The sequence below is a fragment of the Athene noctua genome, chromosome 2 (genome assembly GCF_965140245.1).
Source record: "Athene noctua chromosome 2, bAthNoc1.hap1.1, whole genome shotgun sequence".
In the NCBI taxonomy this organism is placed as follows: Eukaryota; Metazoa; Chordata; class Aves; order Strigiformes; family Strigidae; genus Athene; species Athene noctua.
The window spans coordinates 110,029,241-110,046,300 of record NC_134038.1 but is presented as its reverse complement, the minus strand read 5'-3'; the positions used below and the strand labels follow the sequence as shown (position 1 = coordinate 110,046,300).

The following is a 17,060-nucleotide window of genomic DNA, read 5'->3' as shown; positions in this document are numbered from 1 at the left end:
TGCTCTGTTTATAATTTTTTGTTGATTATTCCATATTAACTTTTTTTGTGTGAAAAAAGTTCACCTGCTGACCTTAAGAGGAGGCGTGAGATCCTTGGAACCAATGGATTGTTTGACAATTGCTTGGGAAGTCGTTTGGGAACGATCCGAACCATTTTTGCGACCAGAACTCCAGGCTGCCAAGTAGCTCAGCTGTGCTTTGTGCCTGTTTGTGGGAAGGAGACACAAGTGACACCCTTTGATTTGGAAGGGAAGGCTTGGGTTTTCAGTCAGACAACCTGCACTGTATTTTTCCTCTGTAACTAAGAGTTATGGAGTAAAGGGTACGCAGATCTCTCCCAAGAACGGGCCGCTATACCCCTGTGCTACAGACGGTTCACATGGACTTGTAACCAGGAACACTGTCAGGATGGAGTGGATTTATCCAGGTCACAAGCGTAATCTTGCTAAGAAAACAAAAATGTTATTTAAAATAAATTGCACGTCCTGAACAAATTGATGTGAGTTGTTTATCATGCATTTCTGTACTCCTACATGTGCATAGCGCTGGAAGAGGTGAGTGGTCTCCTGGCATCTGGCCATTTACAGTGTCAGAGTCCCAGTGCAGCTCTGGGCAGCTTCCCCTGACCAGTCACAAGCTTTTGCTTGGCTTTTGGACTAGAGGCTTAACAAGCCTTAATCTCTTAAGTCTGGAAACAAACTTCTTCAACTGTATATTTGAAAAAATGTGTAGTTAACTGACTTGGTATTTAAAAACAAAACAAAACCCAAAACAACACAAACAAATGAGGCTGATTTGGGGAACAGTTAATTAAATGAAATGTTTCTCATGCATTTTTGTGTCCAATGGAAAACTTAGTTTCCAGCAGGAATAAAATGGAAGGGAAGCTTGCAACCAGAGTTCGCTTTTGCATTTCAGTCTGTGCTAAAAGATACAAATTCAGCATGTCTCTTCAGTTCTTTTACAGTGCTTCCCTCATATAGAAAATGGTCTAAATCTCTCATTAACAGTGTATGTGAATTACTCTTTTCTTTGGTCACTGTGAGATTAAGTGGCTTCCTCGTAAAAGTTTATTCTTCACTTAGGATATTTCCTAGAGGTTTTGAAAGCTCATTTCTGTTACCTGAATTTTCATACCCTGTGCCAAACATGGGTTCTGTAGCAGGATGATTGTCACGCACAATAGGTTGCTGAAGTTCAGCAAAGTCAGAGTGCTCATTTAGGGAAGGCAGTACGTGCTTTGATTTCAGAACCACACTGATGTGGGGCTGTGTGGTAGGTTTCCTTCACAAGAACCTCCAGCACTGGAACAAGGGTAGTTTGACTGATAATGAAGTTGCTGAGGATTCAGATGATCTGTGCAACACTGGAACAATATGCATCTGTTTAGTAGCATCTTTCGTTGCCCAATCATGAGGCAATAGATGACTACTGCATGACTGGAGTCTGTGGCATTGCATCATGGAAACAATGTCATGTGGTCTACATCACATGGTACAAGTTCTGGAATACCAGAACCCTCAATGACCACATTTACTCTTTTTTTTTTTATATATATAAAATAGCAGCCAGGTGTGTACTGGTGATCAATCTAAAGCCTGAACTAGCTGCTGCATTGATGCCTGAGGTGTGCCAGCTGCTACAGCTTAAAAGGGAATAGATGAGGAAGTGTGCAACTTGGTAGTCCTGGGATAATCAAGGCCCTACCTTCCAGGGGTTGAGGTTTTTCAGGAGGGCTGAAAGGCAAGTGCAGGTTCTCCAGATGACTTGCAGTGGGAGCTTTCATGACTTCATGTACTGAGCACTGAGAAGCATGTACTGCTCCTATATTTTCTGAACTAGCTGAAGAATTTAATTCAACATATGTTGTTTCTCCTGTTGCTGGCTCATTCTGTAAGAAATGTAAATCATTCCACTTGTCCAAGCCTTTCTCTGCTAATGAGATCTAAAGATCAGCCATGTGCAATAGTCTTGCAGTTTTAATGAAATGTGTAGTCAAGCGTGATCAGTGAACTACTTGTCCTCTGCTGTACAGAGATTTCAGCAGGCTTCTCAGGATGGCACTTTGTAGCAGTTGGAGTCTAATAGAGGATGGGGCAGCTTCGTGCTTCTTTATACAGACTTGTAAGGACTTAAGAGCTGGCATGCGTTGGGTTCTTCTCCATGAGCCCTAAAACAGGGTGGTGGGCAATTTTGGAAGCCCTATGTTAGGTACAGAGGCAAGAAATGAGTATCTAGTAAACTGCTACTTGCCTAGAATTGATTAATTTCTACAGCTTTGGCAGCTGCCCTGATCCTTTGGAGGCTTCTGGAGGATTGTGATAAATGGTGCATGGATTAAAACATAAGTCATGAAGGAAGTAAGTTCTCTGGCCTAGGCTAGAAAAAAATTGATATATACTTAATAGGGCTCAGCCTTATTCTTAAGGGATGATCACTGGCAAACGTGAAAGTGGAAAGATCCTCTTCTTGTTGAGGAAACAAGCAGAATTTAACTATGGTTAAGTCAAATTCCCGTTGACTTGAGTGGATTTAAAATGTGCTGTTCTGGAAATGATGCCTGCCCTGCTTGTGCTTCTCTCCAACGGCTTGCTTTGCTGCATGAATACTGAGAAACCTCTCGGCATCCTGAGCCCAGGAGTGTGAGCTGTGCATCTCCTAATCTGCCCTGTGTGGAAACGCTGAGGATGAGGAAGGTGGTGGGGCTGGTGCAGCTTTGCAAGTGGAGAATGGACTGCAGGCAGAAAGGGGATACATGGTCCTTCATCTTCCTGTTCTTGTTTCTATGCATAGCAGAGTTTATCCCTGCATGCTTAACTCCACAACAGGGAAGGCTTGGAGGCAGTCTGCTTCTTCCCAGCTTCTGTAAAGTGTTAGTGAATGCACACTGGAGAAGAAAAGAGCTGGAAAAGTGTTTTTACTGCTCCCTTATGTCTGCAGTAGCTGTACTGTAGTATCTGGACCAGGCAGCCTTACGTCTTTCCTCAACCAAGGGCAGAAGACCCTCGGGTGAAATTGGACTTTGCTGAGGAAGTTCCTGCAGCGTTGGAGGCAATGGTGAAGACTTCAGGCTTTCCATTTTCTAGTTTCTTTGAACAGAGATGTTTCTATGTCTGAACTTGCACTCTCAAAGTGATCAAGGACAACCTTTGCAGTTGCCCTTGTTTCTGGCACAGGTGAGTGTAGAACATCCAGCTGGGTCAACCCCAGCTTACAGCAGTTTCCTTTGAAGTGCAAGATGGGCAGCACCCTGAAATGAAATGTAGCCAACATCACAGTGCGTATTTTTGTGTTTTCACCTTCTTTAAAAGAAATGTGCAATCTTAACACCTTTGGTGCTATAATTGTGCTGCTGCTCTGTGCAGATGTCACAGGCTGCTGCATGGTATGAGGGTGGTGCAGGTGATAATGCTTGCTGGGGTTCTGCTCATTAGCACTGTTGTGCTGTAGCTCCTCGAGGAGAAATCAACAGGTTCTAATTAGTCCTTATGCAGTGAGTACTGCTTATCGTCAGAGTATTTCACTAATACTGACTAATCTTCACAACTGCATCTAATAAGGTCAAAATTACTCCCCTTTGACAGCTGGGGAGGGGGAGTGAGAACCTTTGCACAGATGCCTTCAACTCATTATGGGCACAGTGGAAATGTGGCTAAACTAGGCCTGGGTGATGAGTGTTCTCAGCATCCAGCCTTTTCTTAGGCATCCTGTTTCCCTACTGGAACCTTTCCTTTTTGAAATAAGATGAAAACTGAAAAGACTTCACCCAAAACCCCAGGCTTTCTGATGTTTTCCAAAATTAAATCCAAATCCCATCTCAGTCAGATGCTTACTGAGATGTGTGATGAGCTGCACTAATGCTGATCCCTAGACAGAATATTACTGAAAATAAGCTTTTGCAGATTTTTTTTTCAATGTCCATCTCTGTAATGTTGCTAATAAGTATTTGGCTAAAGCTGACCAGCAGGTCCCAACTCCAAGGTGAGTAGCTATTTTTCCTAGCAGGAACCTGGCCAGATTTGAACTGTCATTCTGTGACAGGGTTTGCTCAGGCATGAGGAGGTTGTTTTAGAAATCTGTACTCCACATGGGGCGATGTGAGGTGTTGCATAGCATGGGATGGGTGGTGGGTCAGGGTGTGGGATGGCAACCCTTGGTAGAGATATTGCAGAGTCTGTGTCTTGGTACATTCACGATGAGGACAATGTGTTGAACCCAAAACCCAAAGCCATCTCCTGGCAGCTGATTCCATTTCCAGCAACAGGTGATGTCTACTGACAGTGAGGGTGTGGGTTGGAAGATCCTCTCTCTGCTTGAGTTGTTTGCAGAGATGTTCTGCTGTTAGTGTAACCAACCTCTCCTGAAGTCCTGGGAGGCAACATGTTCCCAGGCACTGGGAATGGCTTAATCACCAGAAGAAATTAGTGCTTTGGCAACTGATGTGAGGTGGGCTAGGTCTTAAGCAGCATGGATTTAATATAGAAACTCTCCCTTGAGTCATAAGGATGGTTTCTCACTCTGAGGTCTGTTGTTGCTCTGAAGTGGCCCACAAGATGTGCTCATCCTGTTTGACAGCGAGCCAAAAAAATTTCCCTGGAGAGGAGCTAGACCCATGATGGTTCCACATCTAATGAGCTGAAAGTGTCTCATACTGAGGTATGTGAAGAAATCTGTGAGCTTTTTAAAGCAAGAGAGTGTTTTGAAAGTCCTGACATAGGGATATTTCCTGTGCTGGGCCTTACGTTGCTTTGCGAAAACAAAAAGCTCCTCCAGAAGCTGAAGCATGGCCCTTTCAGAGGATGCGGTGCAACTCCTTGGCTGTTGCTCACTTAATTATTGTTTGTGGGGGGTTGTACTGGCCGTGGTAGGTACCTCTGAGCAGAATGCTAATCCTGCTCAGCCTCTGCTAAGAAATATTCCTGTTGGCATTAGCAGGGTCACTCCCAAAGATTCACCTCCAGGAGTCACGCCCTGGTCTCTTGCAATCTCTTTGTCAGAGAAGGAGCAAGTTTGGCATCTTCCTACTGTAACTGAGGTTGTTGGGCAGCATCCTTCTGCCATCACTACCTAATTGGAGATTACTGCAAGGCATATCGCTGGGCCAGACACATACAATGATCAGCATCTGCTGAGCTGCACAGAAAAATCAACCTTATAAATCCTAGGTAACATGCCATGGAAAAAGGTGGTGGCATCTCACCGCTGCATTTTGAAGACCACCCAGCCCAAGCTTTATTCTGACACAACCTTCCTCGCAACCCTGTAGCATGTAATGGAAATCACTTTGTAAGAGGACAAGAGCTGTGTTCTGGATCCTGTGTGTAGGTGGGATGTCAGGAGGAGAGTGGTGTGGTAGCCAGAAGCCACCACATTTATCCATATGGGGTGTTTTTGTCCTGGAGGGTTGAGTTCTGGTTTCTAGCATGGCTGGGTCTGTCTCTGTGACTGGTGTTGGCACAAACAATGTCCCGTGGCATCAAGTCCTTCCTGCCCCAGTTTTGTTGGGGACATAACTGCAGGGTTACAATGGATTTTATATTAACCTTGGCCATCTTATGTGGCTGAGGTGTTCAGTTTTCTCACCCCCCTGGTTCTGGCCTGAACTCTGAGCAAATCACCTCTGACTGCCTCATTCCTCTGCTCATGGCAGCAAAGGCAGTCAGGGATAGTACAACCTGGAGCTGCCCCTGTGGACATCAAGCCCAATTTCTCATTCCCTCTAAACCAAGACATGCAAAAAAAATCTCAGACCTTTGGGTTTTGTCTGTTAAAACCAAACTCTTAAACATGTAAGTTCATGTTTGTAATGCTTCATCCTTTAAAGAGCCACAGTGGAGGAAGGCTTCCTGCCATCCTGTTAGTGTGGGGCACCATGGTTGGATGTGATCCTCCACCTGGGCACGAACAGGAGGCAAGGTCTGCCCTAGCATCACGTGCCTGAAAAGCTGCTAGTGGCCACTGGCTCCTCAGGCTGCTCTTTTCTCTCTTCCATTGGCAGCCTTTCCATCCTTTTCAAGTAATTAAGGGGCGTTGTCCAGGGATTACAATTTGCCATTCTTCAATATTCTTTTTTTCTTGTAGTTTCCCTTTTCTCTAGAGATGGGTCCTTTGTTGTTTCATGTCTTTAACATGGTTTCTCAAAGAAATGACAATAAGTTTGTAATACCCTCTTTCCATCTCTCCTAAAATAGCTTTTGAACCTGTTGGACAGCTTCTAACAAATCTAACAGCTGGGCACAAGTCTCAAATATGTCATGTTCCTGCACATTTAATTAAAGCTTGCACCTTAGGACAAACAAGAAAATCCCATTATGAGACAGAGCCAGAGGAAACCAGGCTTTTGTGGTTCCATAAAATACTCCTCCTGCAGTAATGCTTGCTTTACTGGGTACTTTAGGGCCAGTTTGTCATGGATGCTGTGGGTCTTCCTCTCCAGCCACCAAACTGCTCATGGCCAATGCAAAGAGCGCGTGGGCCATTACAACCCCAGTGAATGGGAGGTGGGTCCCAACAACAACGACAGGGCCTCCTCGTCCCCCTGATGCTCCCAGCCATGACTCAGAAGAGGGACACATCTCCTTCCCTCCCAGGACACTAAGTGCAAGGCCACGGGGAGGGGCTGGTTTTGGGGATGTTACTAATGCCCCCTGCCCTGGCTGCCACTCTTCCAAGTAGGACTTTCCATGTGCTGTTACTTTTCTCACACCATCTGGTGACTAATTTAGCACCTAGAAAACAACATCAGCATTTCAATGAGGGTTTGGGTAAGGGTTTTTTTAATTAGATGAGGCTTTTCTTCATTATTTCCTGCCTCCCATCAGGATATGTAAATGTAAATAGCATTTCTACAATGCCAGGGCAGGTATACCTGCATCAGCTGAAGGATACATTTCTTCTACAAATGCAATGTGCCACCTCCCTCCTTCTTCCTCCAGCACATCCCGGTCAAAGCAATGTCTTCCAGCTCAGCCTACGTGTGCACACACACGTGGTTATTAACTTTTACATCTTAATTGAAAGGGTGGTGTACATTTAAGCTTTAGTAATTACATCCTTTCTTCCCAAACAGTCTTTAATCTTGAAACAAAGTGGTGAACCAAGGCAGCAGAGTGGGGTTGCCAAGCAAAGCTGCTGGCACACGTGCAGACGGCAGTGACCAGCCAAAAAATGAGTTTTCAGTGTTCGGATTTGAAGTGTGTGCCTGACGGTCTGGGGAGTGGAGCAGCGGCCGGGGGGGCGGGGTGGGGGGGGTGTGTGTGACAGGGGCCCCGTGGATGACAAAGAGGAGGATTTGATGAGTAGGAACTGGGTGTGAAGTCTCTTCCAGAGCCATTACATAGCATAAAAGACAAATCTCCTTTAAGTATGGGTTGCCCTGGTATGTCGCTGCATACTGGTCCATGGGCCACACCCATGCATTTGGCTTTACCTCTTCCTAGCCTGGCTCATTAATATAAACTAACAAGGTTTATGGTCTGAGGCTTTCCCTTGCTGTCTGTCCTGAGGATAAGACAGTTAAAGTCTCTGGATGCTCTTATAACACAGAGGAAGGGAATACGAAGCAGCTTTTTCTTGTGCTGGTGTTTGAGATGCCAAGCTCTAAAGCTGTAATTGCAGCTATATTGGAAATACTACTTTATGGTCAATGGTATGGCTTAAAAATCCTTCTAATCCTGACTTATATCTGTGTCTTGGTGCTTTAGTGCTGAAAGATCAAAACACTGGTAAAAATGACACTTGTGAATAACGACAGTGGGTTTGTGAGTTCAACCTTTGCTCTTCGAAGGGGATTAGATCCTTGGCTTTTGGAGAAGTCATTTAAAGAGGTTCAAAGGTTGAATGAGAAACCATTGCTTTGATGGATGGAGCACAACGTATTATTGGTGAGGAGTCTTCCAAGGGCACTCACTTTTGGCTGCCATGCTGCAATAGGTGAGAAGCTGGGAAAAAACAGTAAAAAGAAGTGAACCCAATACAGAGAAATTATGTGCCGTACTTAGAGATGCTTCTGTTTCCTTATTTACTTCTTGTCTGTTCTAAAATAAGAGGATCTAAAATCAGAAAAAAAAAAGAGAAAAAAGGGAGGGAAAAAAAGGAAAGAGGAAAAAAGATAAGGGAGGAAAAAAAAAGAGGAAAAAAGAGGAAGAAAAGGGTGAAAAAAGGAAAAGAGGAAAAAAGGGGAAGAAAAGAGGAAAAAAGGAAAAAAAAAAAAGGGAAAAATGGGGGGAAGGGAAAAAAAAAGGGGGGGAAAAGGGGAAAAAAAAGAAGTCCTTCAAAAAGGAGCAGTCAGTATGCACCGCTAATCGACCAAAGCCCTGCCAAGCAAATCTTTTGTCAGATCGTCTGCCCAAAATCAAAACCCTGGACTCAGCAGGCCCCGTTATCAGCAGTTCTGCCTACAAAGCAGGAAAGCGTAAAGCTCCCGGTTCCCGCTGCTTTGTTAAAAAGTCCCTGCGACACCAGCCCCATCTCCCCCCTCCGTCGGCTGCTATATAGCGGGGCGTCCAACGTTTCTGTCCATCGCGGTTTTGGTTTGGCTCCCGCTTTTGGTCTTGGATAGCAGCCAGCAGAAAATGTCTCAATACTCAGGAAAAGTAAGTAATGACACAACTGCTTCCCTTTCAGCCGGGGGCTGGAGAGCCCAAGCATCCTCTGGGTTGAAGGAGCAGGTTAGGATATATATCCCAGAGGATGCAACATGAGTGATGATACTGGGAGCAAATTTGGTAGCAGGGATGGGGAGGGTGCGGCAGAAGGAGCTGCGTTTCAGGAGCCGAATTTCCTGTTTAAACATTCCTACTGGAAATATGTGTAAGTGAGCACGAGGCGGCGAGAATTGTCGTAAATGCGGGATGCTCTGCATTCCCAGAAAAACAAATACGATTCTTAGGAAAAAATGCCAGTGATGCCGTGCTCCTCTTGCTGAAAAACGCTAAAAAAAACCCCAAACCACCCTAAAATGATGCATCTGAAAGAGATTCCCTTCTGCTCGAAATGAGGGTCCAGCTATGCTCCTGCTTCTCACTGGGGGCCTGTTCTCCTCCCTCTCCCCAGATCACTTTCTATGAAGGCAAAAGCTTCACAGGCAGAAAGCTGGAGGTCTGTGGCAGCTGCGTCAGCTTCCAGGACCGAGGTTTCCTCAATCGAGTCAACTCCATTTGTGTCCAGAGCGGGGCTTGGGTCTGCTTCGATCACCCCGACTTCCGAGGGCAGCAGTACATCCTGGAGCATGGCGAGTACCCTGATTTCTATCGCTGGAACGGCCGCGGTGACCACCTGAGCTCCTGCCGGCCCGTTGGGATGGTGAGTGGATGCTGCTGGTGCTTCACTCTCCTGGCCAGAGCATCGGTGGGATGGAGCTGTCGTTGAGCTTTATTTTTCATGACCCCTGTAAAAAGTGTAATAAAAATTTCCTTTAGAAATCATACATCCTGTTGAGAAGGAAATAGTCTCCCAGGGAAGGTTTGTCCCCCCTTGGAGCAGTCTGCACAAGCCACAAAGCTAGGTCGCGGTTTCCCGTGCCTTCCGGATGAGAGGAAAGCGATGCGTCTTCCTCCTACGGTGGCTTTAACAGGATGAGATTTTCCCGTGCTTTTTCAGATGAGCTGGCAAGGTCCTGCTGGCATCAGGTGCTTTTCCTTTTTAATGTGAGTTGCTATGAAATACTCAGGAGGGAATTAAGAAGGAAGTTCATTGCCCAAGGCTAGTTTGAGCGGTGACAGCCTGGTCTCCCCACGCACCCAGAGGGGGAGTGGGCAGCCCCAGGCCTTTCTGAACCGGACCCATGGGGCAGCTGGGCTGCTCCTAGCAAATTTTAGCTGAATTCTCTGCTCTTGCAAAAACCCCTCAGTAATCTTAAACTAAACCTGGTTTTTTTTCCCCATACTAGCTAGCCCTTCCCTTGTGAAGCCTTTAAAATCACTGCCTGGAGGAAGGCTTAATTAGGAAGATTAAAAAGTAGCAAAGAAAAATGAATCTGGGTTAGGTCTCTCTGTTCAACTCTCCTACCACTCATGACCCCTGGGGCAATGATGAGCCCACTTGGAGCTGGTGAGGTTTCTCTCTGGCCCCAAAGCTGCTTTTTGGCACAGCAATGGGTTTGTTTCGGGTCCTTAATGTCCTTCCAAAACCACCTCCATGGTCTGTACATGGGAGGGATGCTCTGCCCCAGGCTCTAGAGCCTGGCTCCTCCTTCCTTGGCCCATGATTTTCCCTGTGAGATGCCAGCAAGTGCTTCGAGGCATTTCTGCAGTGCAGATTCCTGGAGGAATGTTTGCTCAGGCACAGTATCCATTCGGCTGCTGCTGGCGGCTGCCTGCTGTGCGGTTCAGCATCGTAGCCTGGCCTTCTTGAGCGTTGATGTTGTTTATTTGAAAAATGCCTTTAGGTATTCTTGAATTTGGCTTTAAAATATCCTTTCAGCTTGCTCTGTCCCACATATGTATGCCACAGGCTGCAGAAATCTCCCCAGAGGAATTTATGTTGTGTCACTCTGAAGGGCTCATGCAGCAATGATGATGCTGGGAAAGTTTCGTTTTCATTCCTTTTTTTAAAATTTTCCTTAAAGAAAGGCACATCTCCCAGCAGAAACAGCAGCTACGTGTGGAACTGGAGGCAATATAAATTGGATTAGGGGAATCGTCTAACATCTTTGTATACTCCAGATATGTATCTTTTTTTGCTGTGTGAATGCATGGAGAGCCGGGGCTGTAGCTGATGCTGTATTTGGGACAGAGGGTTTGTGGGCCGGTGTGGGGGATCTGCAGATAGGCAAGGGGCTACATGTGCCTGAGCACAACACATCCCACAAGCAATGTGTTTGCATGTGGACAGCAGCTGTAGGAAGGTGCAGCTGGGTGCAGAGACAAGGGTTTTCTGGCTGCTCTTCTGGTTGGCATAGTGTGCTGGAAGGTGGCACAAGTTTGTGTTCTGTGCATGCTGACACCAGTGGTATTGGATTGCTTTTCACATTCCCCTTCCGAAGCACCCTTCTGTTGTCTTCTTTGTCTTATAAAAGCCCGGGAAATATTTGGCGGCTTTTTGTTGTTGTTGTTGTTGACTCTAATCCCTTTGTCCCCAGCACGGCGAGCATTACAGGATCGAAATATTTGAGGGGAACCACTTTAGTGGTCCCAGCATGGAGCTGACGGAAGATTGCTCCTTTCTGCAGGGACAAGGCTGGGAAAAGACCTGCATCAACGCCCTAAAAGTGTATGGCGACGGCGCGTAAGTAACCACATGTGTGCCAGCACACAGCTGCTGAGGTTCTCCCTTCCCTGTGCCCTCTGTACCTAGTGCTGCAGGGGATGGAGGCAGCTGTGGAGACTCCCTCCCCCTCATGGAAAAGCCATAGAAAAGTTGATGCTGGGGGGACTTGGAGAAAGCCTAAAAATGTGAGTTAAGCCTATGGGTTAAAGGTGAATTTTGGTGCCTGCCTGTTGAGAGCTGCTTCAAAGGGGCACAGTTTTTGGAGGGTGGCAGCTAGGCATAAGCTACAAGATCTCTGAGACACTTTTAAGGTTTATGAAACAAGAAGGCTAAAACCAGATTGATTGATTGATTGATTGATTGATTGATTTCTTTCTGTCTGTCTGTCTGTCTGTCTGTCTTTCTTACATTTATGTGCATGTTTCCAAACACCTCTTTAAAATCCACGCAGAGGCTTTTGAGGAGGGCAGGTGGGTGGCTCTGGGTGATGCAGATCAGGGCTTTTGCTTTGCAAGTGGAGGCTTGCTGAAACACCAGAAACCTCCTCCTGGGACAGCAAAAATGAGGCAGTGGTGTCTCACCTTAAAATTAAATCCTGCCTCTGAAAGACAGGAGCAGCTACAGTGGTGATGCACGGACATTCCCATGAGCATTTTTGGTCATCTTTGGTGCCTCGTGAACCTGCTTTGCAGATGCATTACTGATGCTCAGCCCCATCCTCCTGCCCCTGCAGATGCTCCTGAAAGCTTTGGCAGGACAACAGCTTTGCCTTTTTCTTGCTGTTGGGTGGAAATTTGTGTTTTCTTGACAGTGTCGGTCTTTTTTATGTTGTGTTTTTTTTCTCTTGGTGTGAGATAGGTTGTTACCTGTCTGTCTCCCCTTTCTTCTGTCTGACAATTGCATTTTCACTGCAAGTGTGCAGGGAGCAGGGGAATGCCATAAAGTCCTCCCAGAGCCAGGCAGAGGGTGGCTGGAGAGGGGCACAGGGCAGAGGAGAGAGCACAGAAACGCTCTTCTCCACCTGTACTGGACTGGATATTGCACATCTCGCCTGCACCCAGCATGGGATGTTGGACCCTTTCTGTCCAACAGCAATTTTTTCCCCGAATAGGAAAAAGGTTGCTGCCATCCATACTCGTGACATCCTGACAGCGAGTGTCCTGCAGGACCTTTTCTGACTCAGCCAAGACCTCTCCTCTTCCAAAAAAACAGGCTCATGATCAGGCAGTGACAGTTCATTAAAACTAAGGAGCAGAGCTCCCAGGTCCAAGTGGGAAGAAATGGCTGGAGCCCATCGGGGTCTCCGTTAGTGCTGAGGATTTGAAGCAAAAGGCATTTGAGTACCAACACTATAAAGTCAAGAGCGAGCCTCTGAGTACTCTGGCAGGAACTTTAGGGTCAATTATTTACCACATGTGTCCCTGTACCAGCGCCTGGAGCTTGAGAAATTGGGAAGCTGCCCAGAAACTTTCAAGCACTTAAATTTTTCAGATTGATTTTCCCCCCTCTCTTGCAAAATATATAATGGGCATAAAGCTTGCTTTCCCTTGCACAGGAGCCTAGACTGTTTATGTTAACATTACATGACTTCTCAAAGGATTCAAGTAACGATAAAAAACCAGAAAAATAAAAAAACCTGAGAGGAGTGTGGTGAGGAAATTTGCTGAGTTTTGTAGCATTGGATTCAGACCCTGGAAAGACAGTTGTTGCAAGCATGTGGAAGGGTCTGTAAAGGCCATTAAAAGGCAGGACAGTGCAGAGGGACCTGCTGGCCCGAGGCGGCAGAAGAAGGGAGGGAAGGAGGAGATACCACAGCAGAAAGTTGAGACCACGGTGGAGAAAGAGACCTATGGCACCACTTTTCTCCTTTGGGTGGACCATATAAGCCCGGGTGACCCCAGAGGTGCTGCAAGTGTAGCGGGTGCTGAGCTTAGCCTGGCAAAGCCCTCCCAGGACCCATCCTTGACTGTCTGGTGAGTGGAGGAGATGAGGTCACCAGAGATGAGGGGAGTTTCAGCCACAAGCTGTCACCAGTACATCCCCATCCTGAAAGCGGGTCTGTTTTACCCTCTGCCTGCTGAAAGCAGGTATAAAGCAGATATAAAAAAAATTGTTTGTGAGACGTTTTGGCTTACACTTCTGAGCTCCCTGCCCACCAAAGTCTCGCTCTGTGATTTTACCCCTTAATTTCCACAATGCCATATCCATTGAATGAAGAAATATTTGCTTCCCCTTCAAAATCCGTGGATGGTGTCACGTGCTGTTAAAAAGCTGCTGCCTGCACTTGTGGGGGTGGCCGTGCCTGCGGGAAGTGATGATGGATCAGCTGGAAACACGGGAATGGGGAGAAACATTTGCCTTTGGCATGGTGCGTGGTGGAGCTGAAGGTGTCCAGCACCTTCCCCGTTCCCCTTTTACGGCTGGTGACTGCTACCCCACACAGCCAGAAAGGGTGATCATAAAGCTGTTAAAACCATGCTGGAAATGAGATCACTATTTCAAAGCAGTTTTGAGATGTTACTGCCTCCTTGGAAGCTGTTGCAGTTTGCACAGCAAGAGTCTTTGCTTGTCCCACGGGCAAAGCCAGCTTCAGTATCCCATATGGTATCATCTGGTTTTAGATGAAGACGTGCGCTTCTTGTCTTCCTTTGTGCCTCAGCCACCCCACAGAGGATTTCTTAGAAATAGCAACCTTAAAAAGCTGAATCTGTTTTACAGTCCAGGAGAGAATACCCCCAAAAGGGCTTTTCTACACTACAGTGACATAACTTGAAGGAACCAGACCAACCATTTATTCTGCTGAAGCATTTATGAGCGTTTGGCAGATGTTCTGCAGTCAGGCTGAGAAATATCAACCCGAACAGGTACCCAAATGGTGCTGCTCAATAAATGTTACATATTTCTCAGCAGAAGCAATAGCTGTTCATGGCACTGCTGAAATCCTACATGGAGAATGAGTGACCTCAAGCTCTACTGAAAGCATCCCACTTCGTTCAGGCTGAAGCTGCAGTGCTTCCCTGCTAGTTTTTTCAGCATGAGCAGCCAGTTTTGGCTTATAGGGCTTGTGCTGGTTCCATGCGAGTTTTATTCCTGTGTCCTCTGGGTTTATGTGCTAATGAAACACAGCACTGAGATGTTTGAGGGCTGTGTGTTATGTGCCTGGACCAGCTCTCCCATGCTGGGCTTGAGGACAGGATCATCTTTTTTTGTTGTTTTCTGGGCTCCTGACTGACTTGATTTCCTCTCTCACTGATGGTCCCAGAGAACGTAAATTTTAGGCAATAAAGGCCCAGCTAAGTAAGCCATACAAGCCTTCACTCATCACCTTGCACTGCCAATACAATTCACTCCTTTCTGCTATTTCTTCTATTCCTCTTTTTTTGCAGCCTTCCCCTAAGCAGAGGGACAAGCCAAGGGGTTCTTATCACCCCATCAGGTCACTCAGCCTGCTTCCATCTACCCGAAGGCCTGTCCCGTTCCCTCCATGTGCCTGTGCAGACACATCAACCATGTGTCTGAAGAGAAATGCAGAGGTCTTGGGGAAGACAGTGATTATAAGGGACTGCTCTACCCCTTGCACTATTTCCCAGGATCCAACCAGCTGTTGAAAGATGCCCTAGAGCAGAGCAGAGCTGGAAGAACCACCATGTCCTGGTAGGCCAGCAGTGCCCTGTGAACATCCCTGTCCTACCACCATGCAATGTTTTCAATAGTGTTAGGTATTCTCAGCAAGAGGGAGTGATTGGAAGGTGCAGAAAATAGGACTGGGAGCTCTTGTCAGGAGTGCTTGAGGGAGGGATGGTGAGCTGATGGAGAAAGAGGCCAATAATCATCCAAAAATAGAGAGGTGCGTATAAGATGAAGGAATGGCATAGAAAAGGAAGCAAGCCATGCATGCCTTATGAACAAGGCTGGGGTGTGTCTAGAGAGGGAGGATAATTTTATAAATTATTCTTAATAAAGCTAAAGAGCTGAGCATGCTCTCCAACAGTGCACATTAGGATATGTAATGGGGGGGACATGGCTTCAGGGCAACCTGCCATTACACTCACATGAACAGCAGGCAGCCTTCTCCATGCGCTGCAAGGTGAGCTTCAAAGGAAAAAGCTGAAGATTACTTTGGTTCAGATATAAAATGGCTACAAAAAGTGCCAAAGAATGAACTTGTTTGTTTATAGGAAACTCTTGGGATCCAAATGTCTTGGCTGAGAACATTGCAGCAATGCTGCAGGAAAGGGTTGCGCAAGCATGAGCAGCAGGGTGGAGAGGGGGCACCAGGCAGGCGTGTGCCCAACATGTTGGTCATATCAGTGCACAGGCAGGTGGGAGAAGGGATCCACCACAATCCCACCTGGTGTCCTCTCAGAAACACAGAATAAATCCAAATATGTCAAGGAATCTGTAAGGTGGCTTGATGAAATACCCTAACTTTTTGATTTTTTTTTTTTTTCTAAATAATGCCCGTGGGTGGCTGCTTTTCTAAACATCTTTTTTCCTAGGCCTTTTTCTTTCCTAGCTTTTTGCTCTGGGTCAGACTGACCTGAGTTCACAAGCGGTTGTCTGACCCTGGAGGCCCAGCTCTCTTTGACTCATCCAGTACCTAAATGAGTTTCTCCCTGGAAATCCCATGTACAGTAGGTCCCAACACCAATGTCACACCTGAATTCCTGGCAAGACCACAGAAACCAAATGATTTAAAGGACTGCATTTGTGCTCTGCTGTCATTGCTGAGCCTATAGATGGGACAAGCAGAGATCCTTATAAAATCCTTAAAAACACTGGGAAGAGCAGAATGAGGCAGAGAGGAGCAGTTTAGCAATGATGAGGTGGAAACCTGACTGTAAAACTCTCAGAGCAATGGCAAAACTTGGTTAAAAAGCATGTGAGATTTAGAGGAAAGAGGTGACACCTGTGGCCACATTAAGATCATGGCACAGTTAAGGGAGAGAAGAGCAGCAAAATTTGTCCCTCTTGCCCATCAGAATTGCTCCTGTCTTGAAGAATGTCAAATGGAAAAAGACATAGCCAAGCTAGATGAAGAAGTCAGACATGCCAAAGTCACCAAGGCTGTTGAGCGTTGTATCTATCTGACTGTATTGCAAGGGAAGTTGTAGTTAACGCTGGATGTAGAGATAAAGTGAAGATAACTGAGCTAAGTCCTGCTCTCTGTTGGAAAGCATCAAAGAGAGGTCATTAAGAATTTCTAGCAAAGAGAGAAATTATTAATTATGGTTCCCATCATAGCTAATGAGTCAGTTCAAAGAGGTAGAACATCCTTCAAGTGTTGCACAATTCTCTTTACAGTCCAAAATGGGTTTATCCACTGAGGGGACTCATGTCCTTCTTCAGCACTATCAGATGCTATTAAATTGTTTCTATTGCACATGGTTGCTCAGAGAGATCCATTTCTACAGCAACGTGAAGCAGGGAGCCCCTGGTCCCAGGCTGCTGTAACCCAGAACAACTTTTTCTAAAGTCAAGGTCCAATCTGGCTGCAGGTAACTGCCAGGCTACTCTGAAAATAGGGGAAAACATCAGCAATTAACTCCACAGGGGGATTTCTGTGTGCAGGATGGGACTGGGGCTGCGGAGGCACCACTGAGCCCCAGTAGTTTCCAGTACTAAACTCCCTAAAAGGAGCCGCTCAACATGGGCATGAGGCCACCTCACATGACCACACTGTTGGGACCCAAGTAACTTTCCCTTTCTGCTCAGGTGGGTGCTGTACGAGGAGCCCAACTACCGAGGCCGTATGTATGTGGTAGAGCGCGGTGAGTTCTGCAACTTCAACACATGGCAGGCACGCAGCGCCAGCGTCCAGTCCATCAGAAGAGTCATCAACTACTTCTAG

General features: G+C 46.4%; 1 protein-coding gene across 1 annotated transcript; it reads left to right on the top strand.

Annotated features, from left to right (window-relative positions):
* Positions 1-8,574: 8,574 nt before the first annotated feature.
* On the top strand, positions 8,575-17,060 carry CRYGN (crystallin gamma N). The gene is made up of 4 exons (XM_074897947.1): positions 8,575-8,595; positions 9,056-9,304; positions 11,082-11,227; positions 16,925-17,060. Exons 1-4 carry the CDS (start codon positions 8,575-8,577, stop codon positions 17,058-17,060), a joined length of 552 nt encoding a protein of 183 aa, XP_074754048.1.

What these genes read in the sequence shown, in the direction of transcription:
- CRYGN (XM_074897947.1), top strand. Translation starts at nt 8,575, where the DNA reads ATGTCTCAATACTCAGGAAAA. An exon ending in TGTCTCAATACTCAGGAAAA is followed by an intron (nt 8,596 to 9,055) that starts GTAAGTAATGAC and finishes CCCTCTCCCCAG; the next exon opens with ATCACTTTCTATGAAGGCAA. An exon ending in AAAGTGTATGGCGACGGCGC is followed by an intron (nt 11,228 to 16,924) that starts GTAAGTAACCAC and finishes CTTTCTGCTCAG; the next exon opens with GTGGGTGCTGTACGAGGAGC.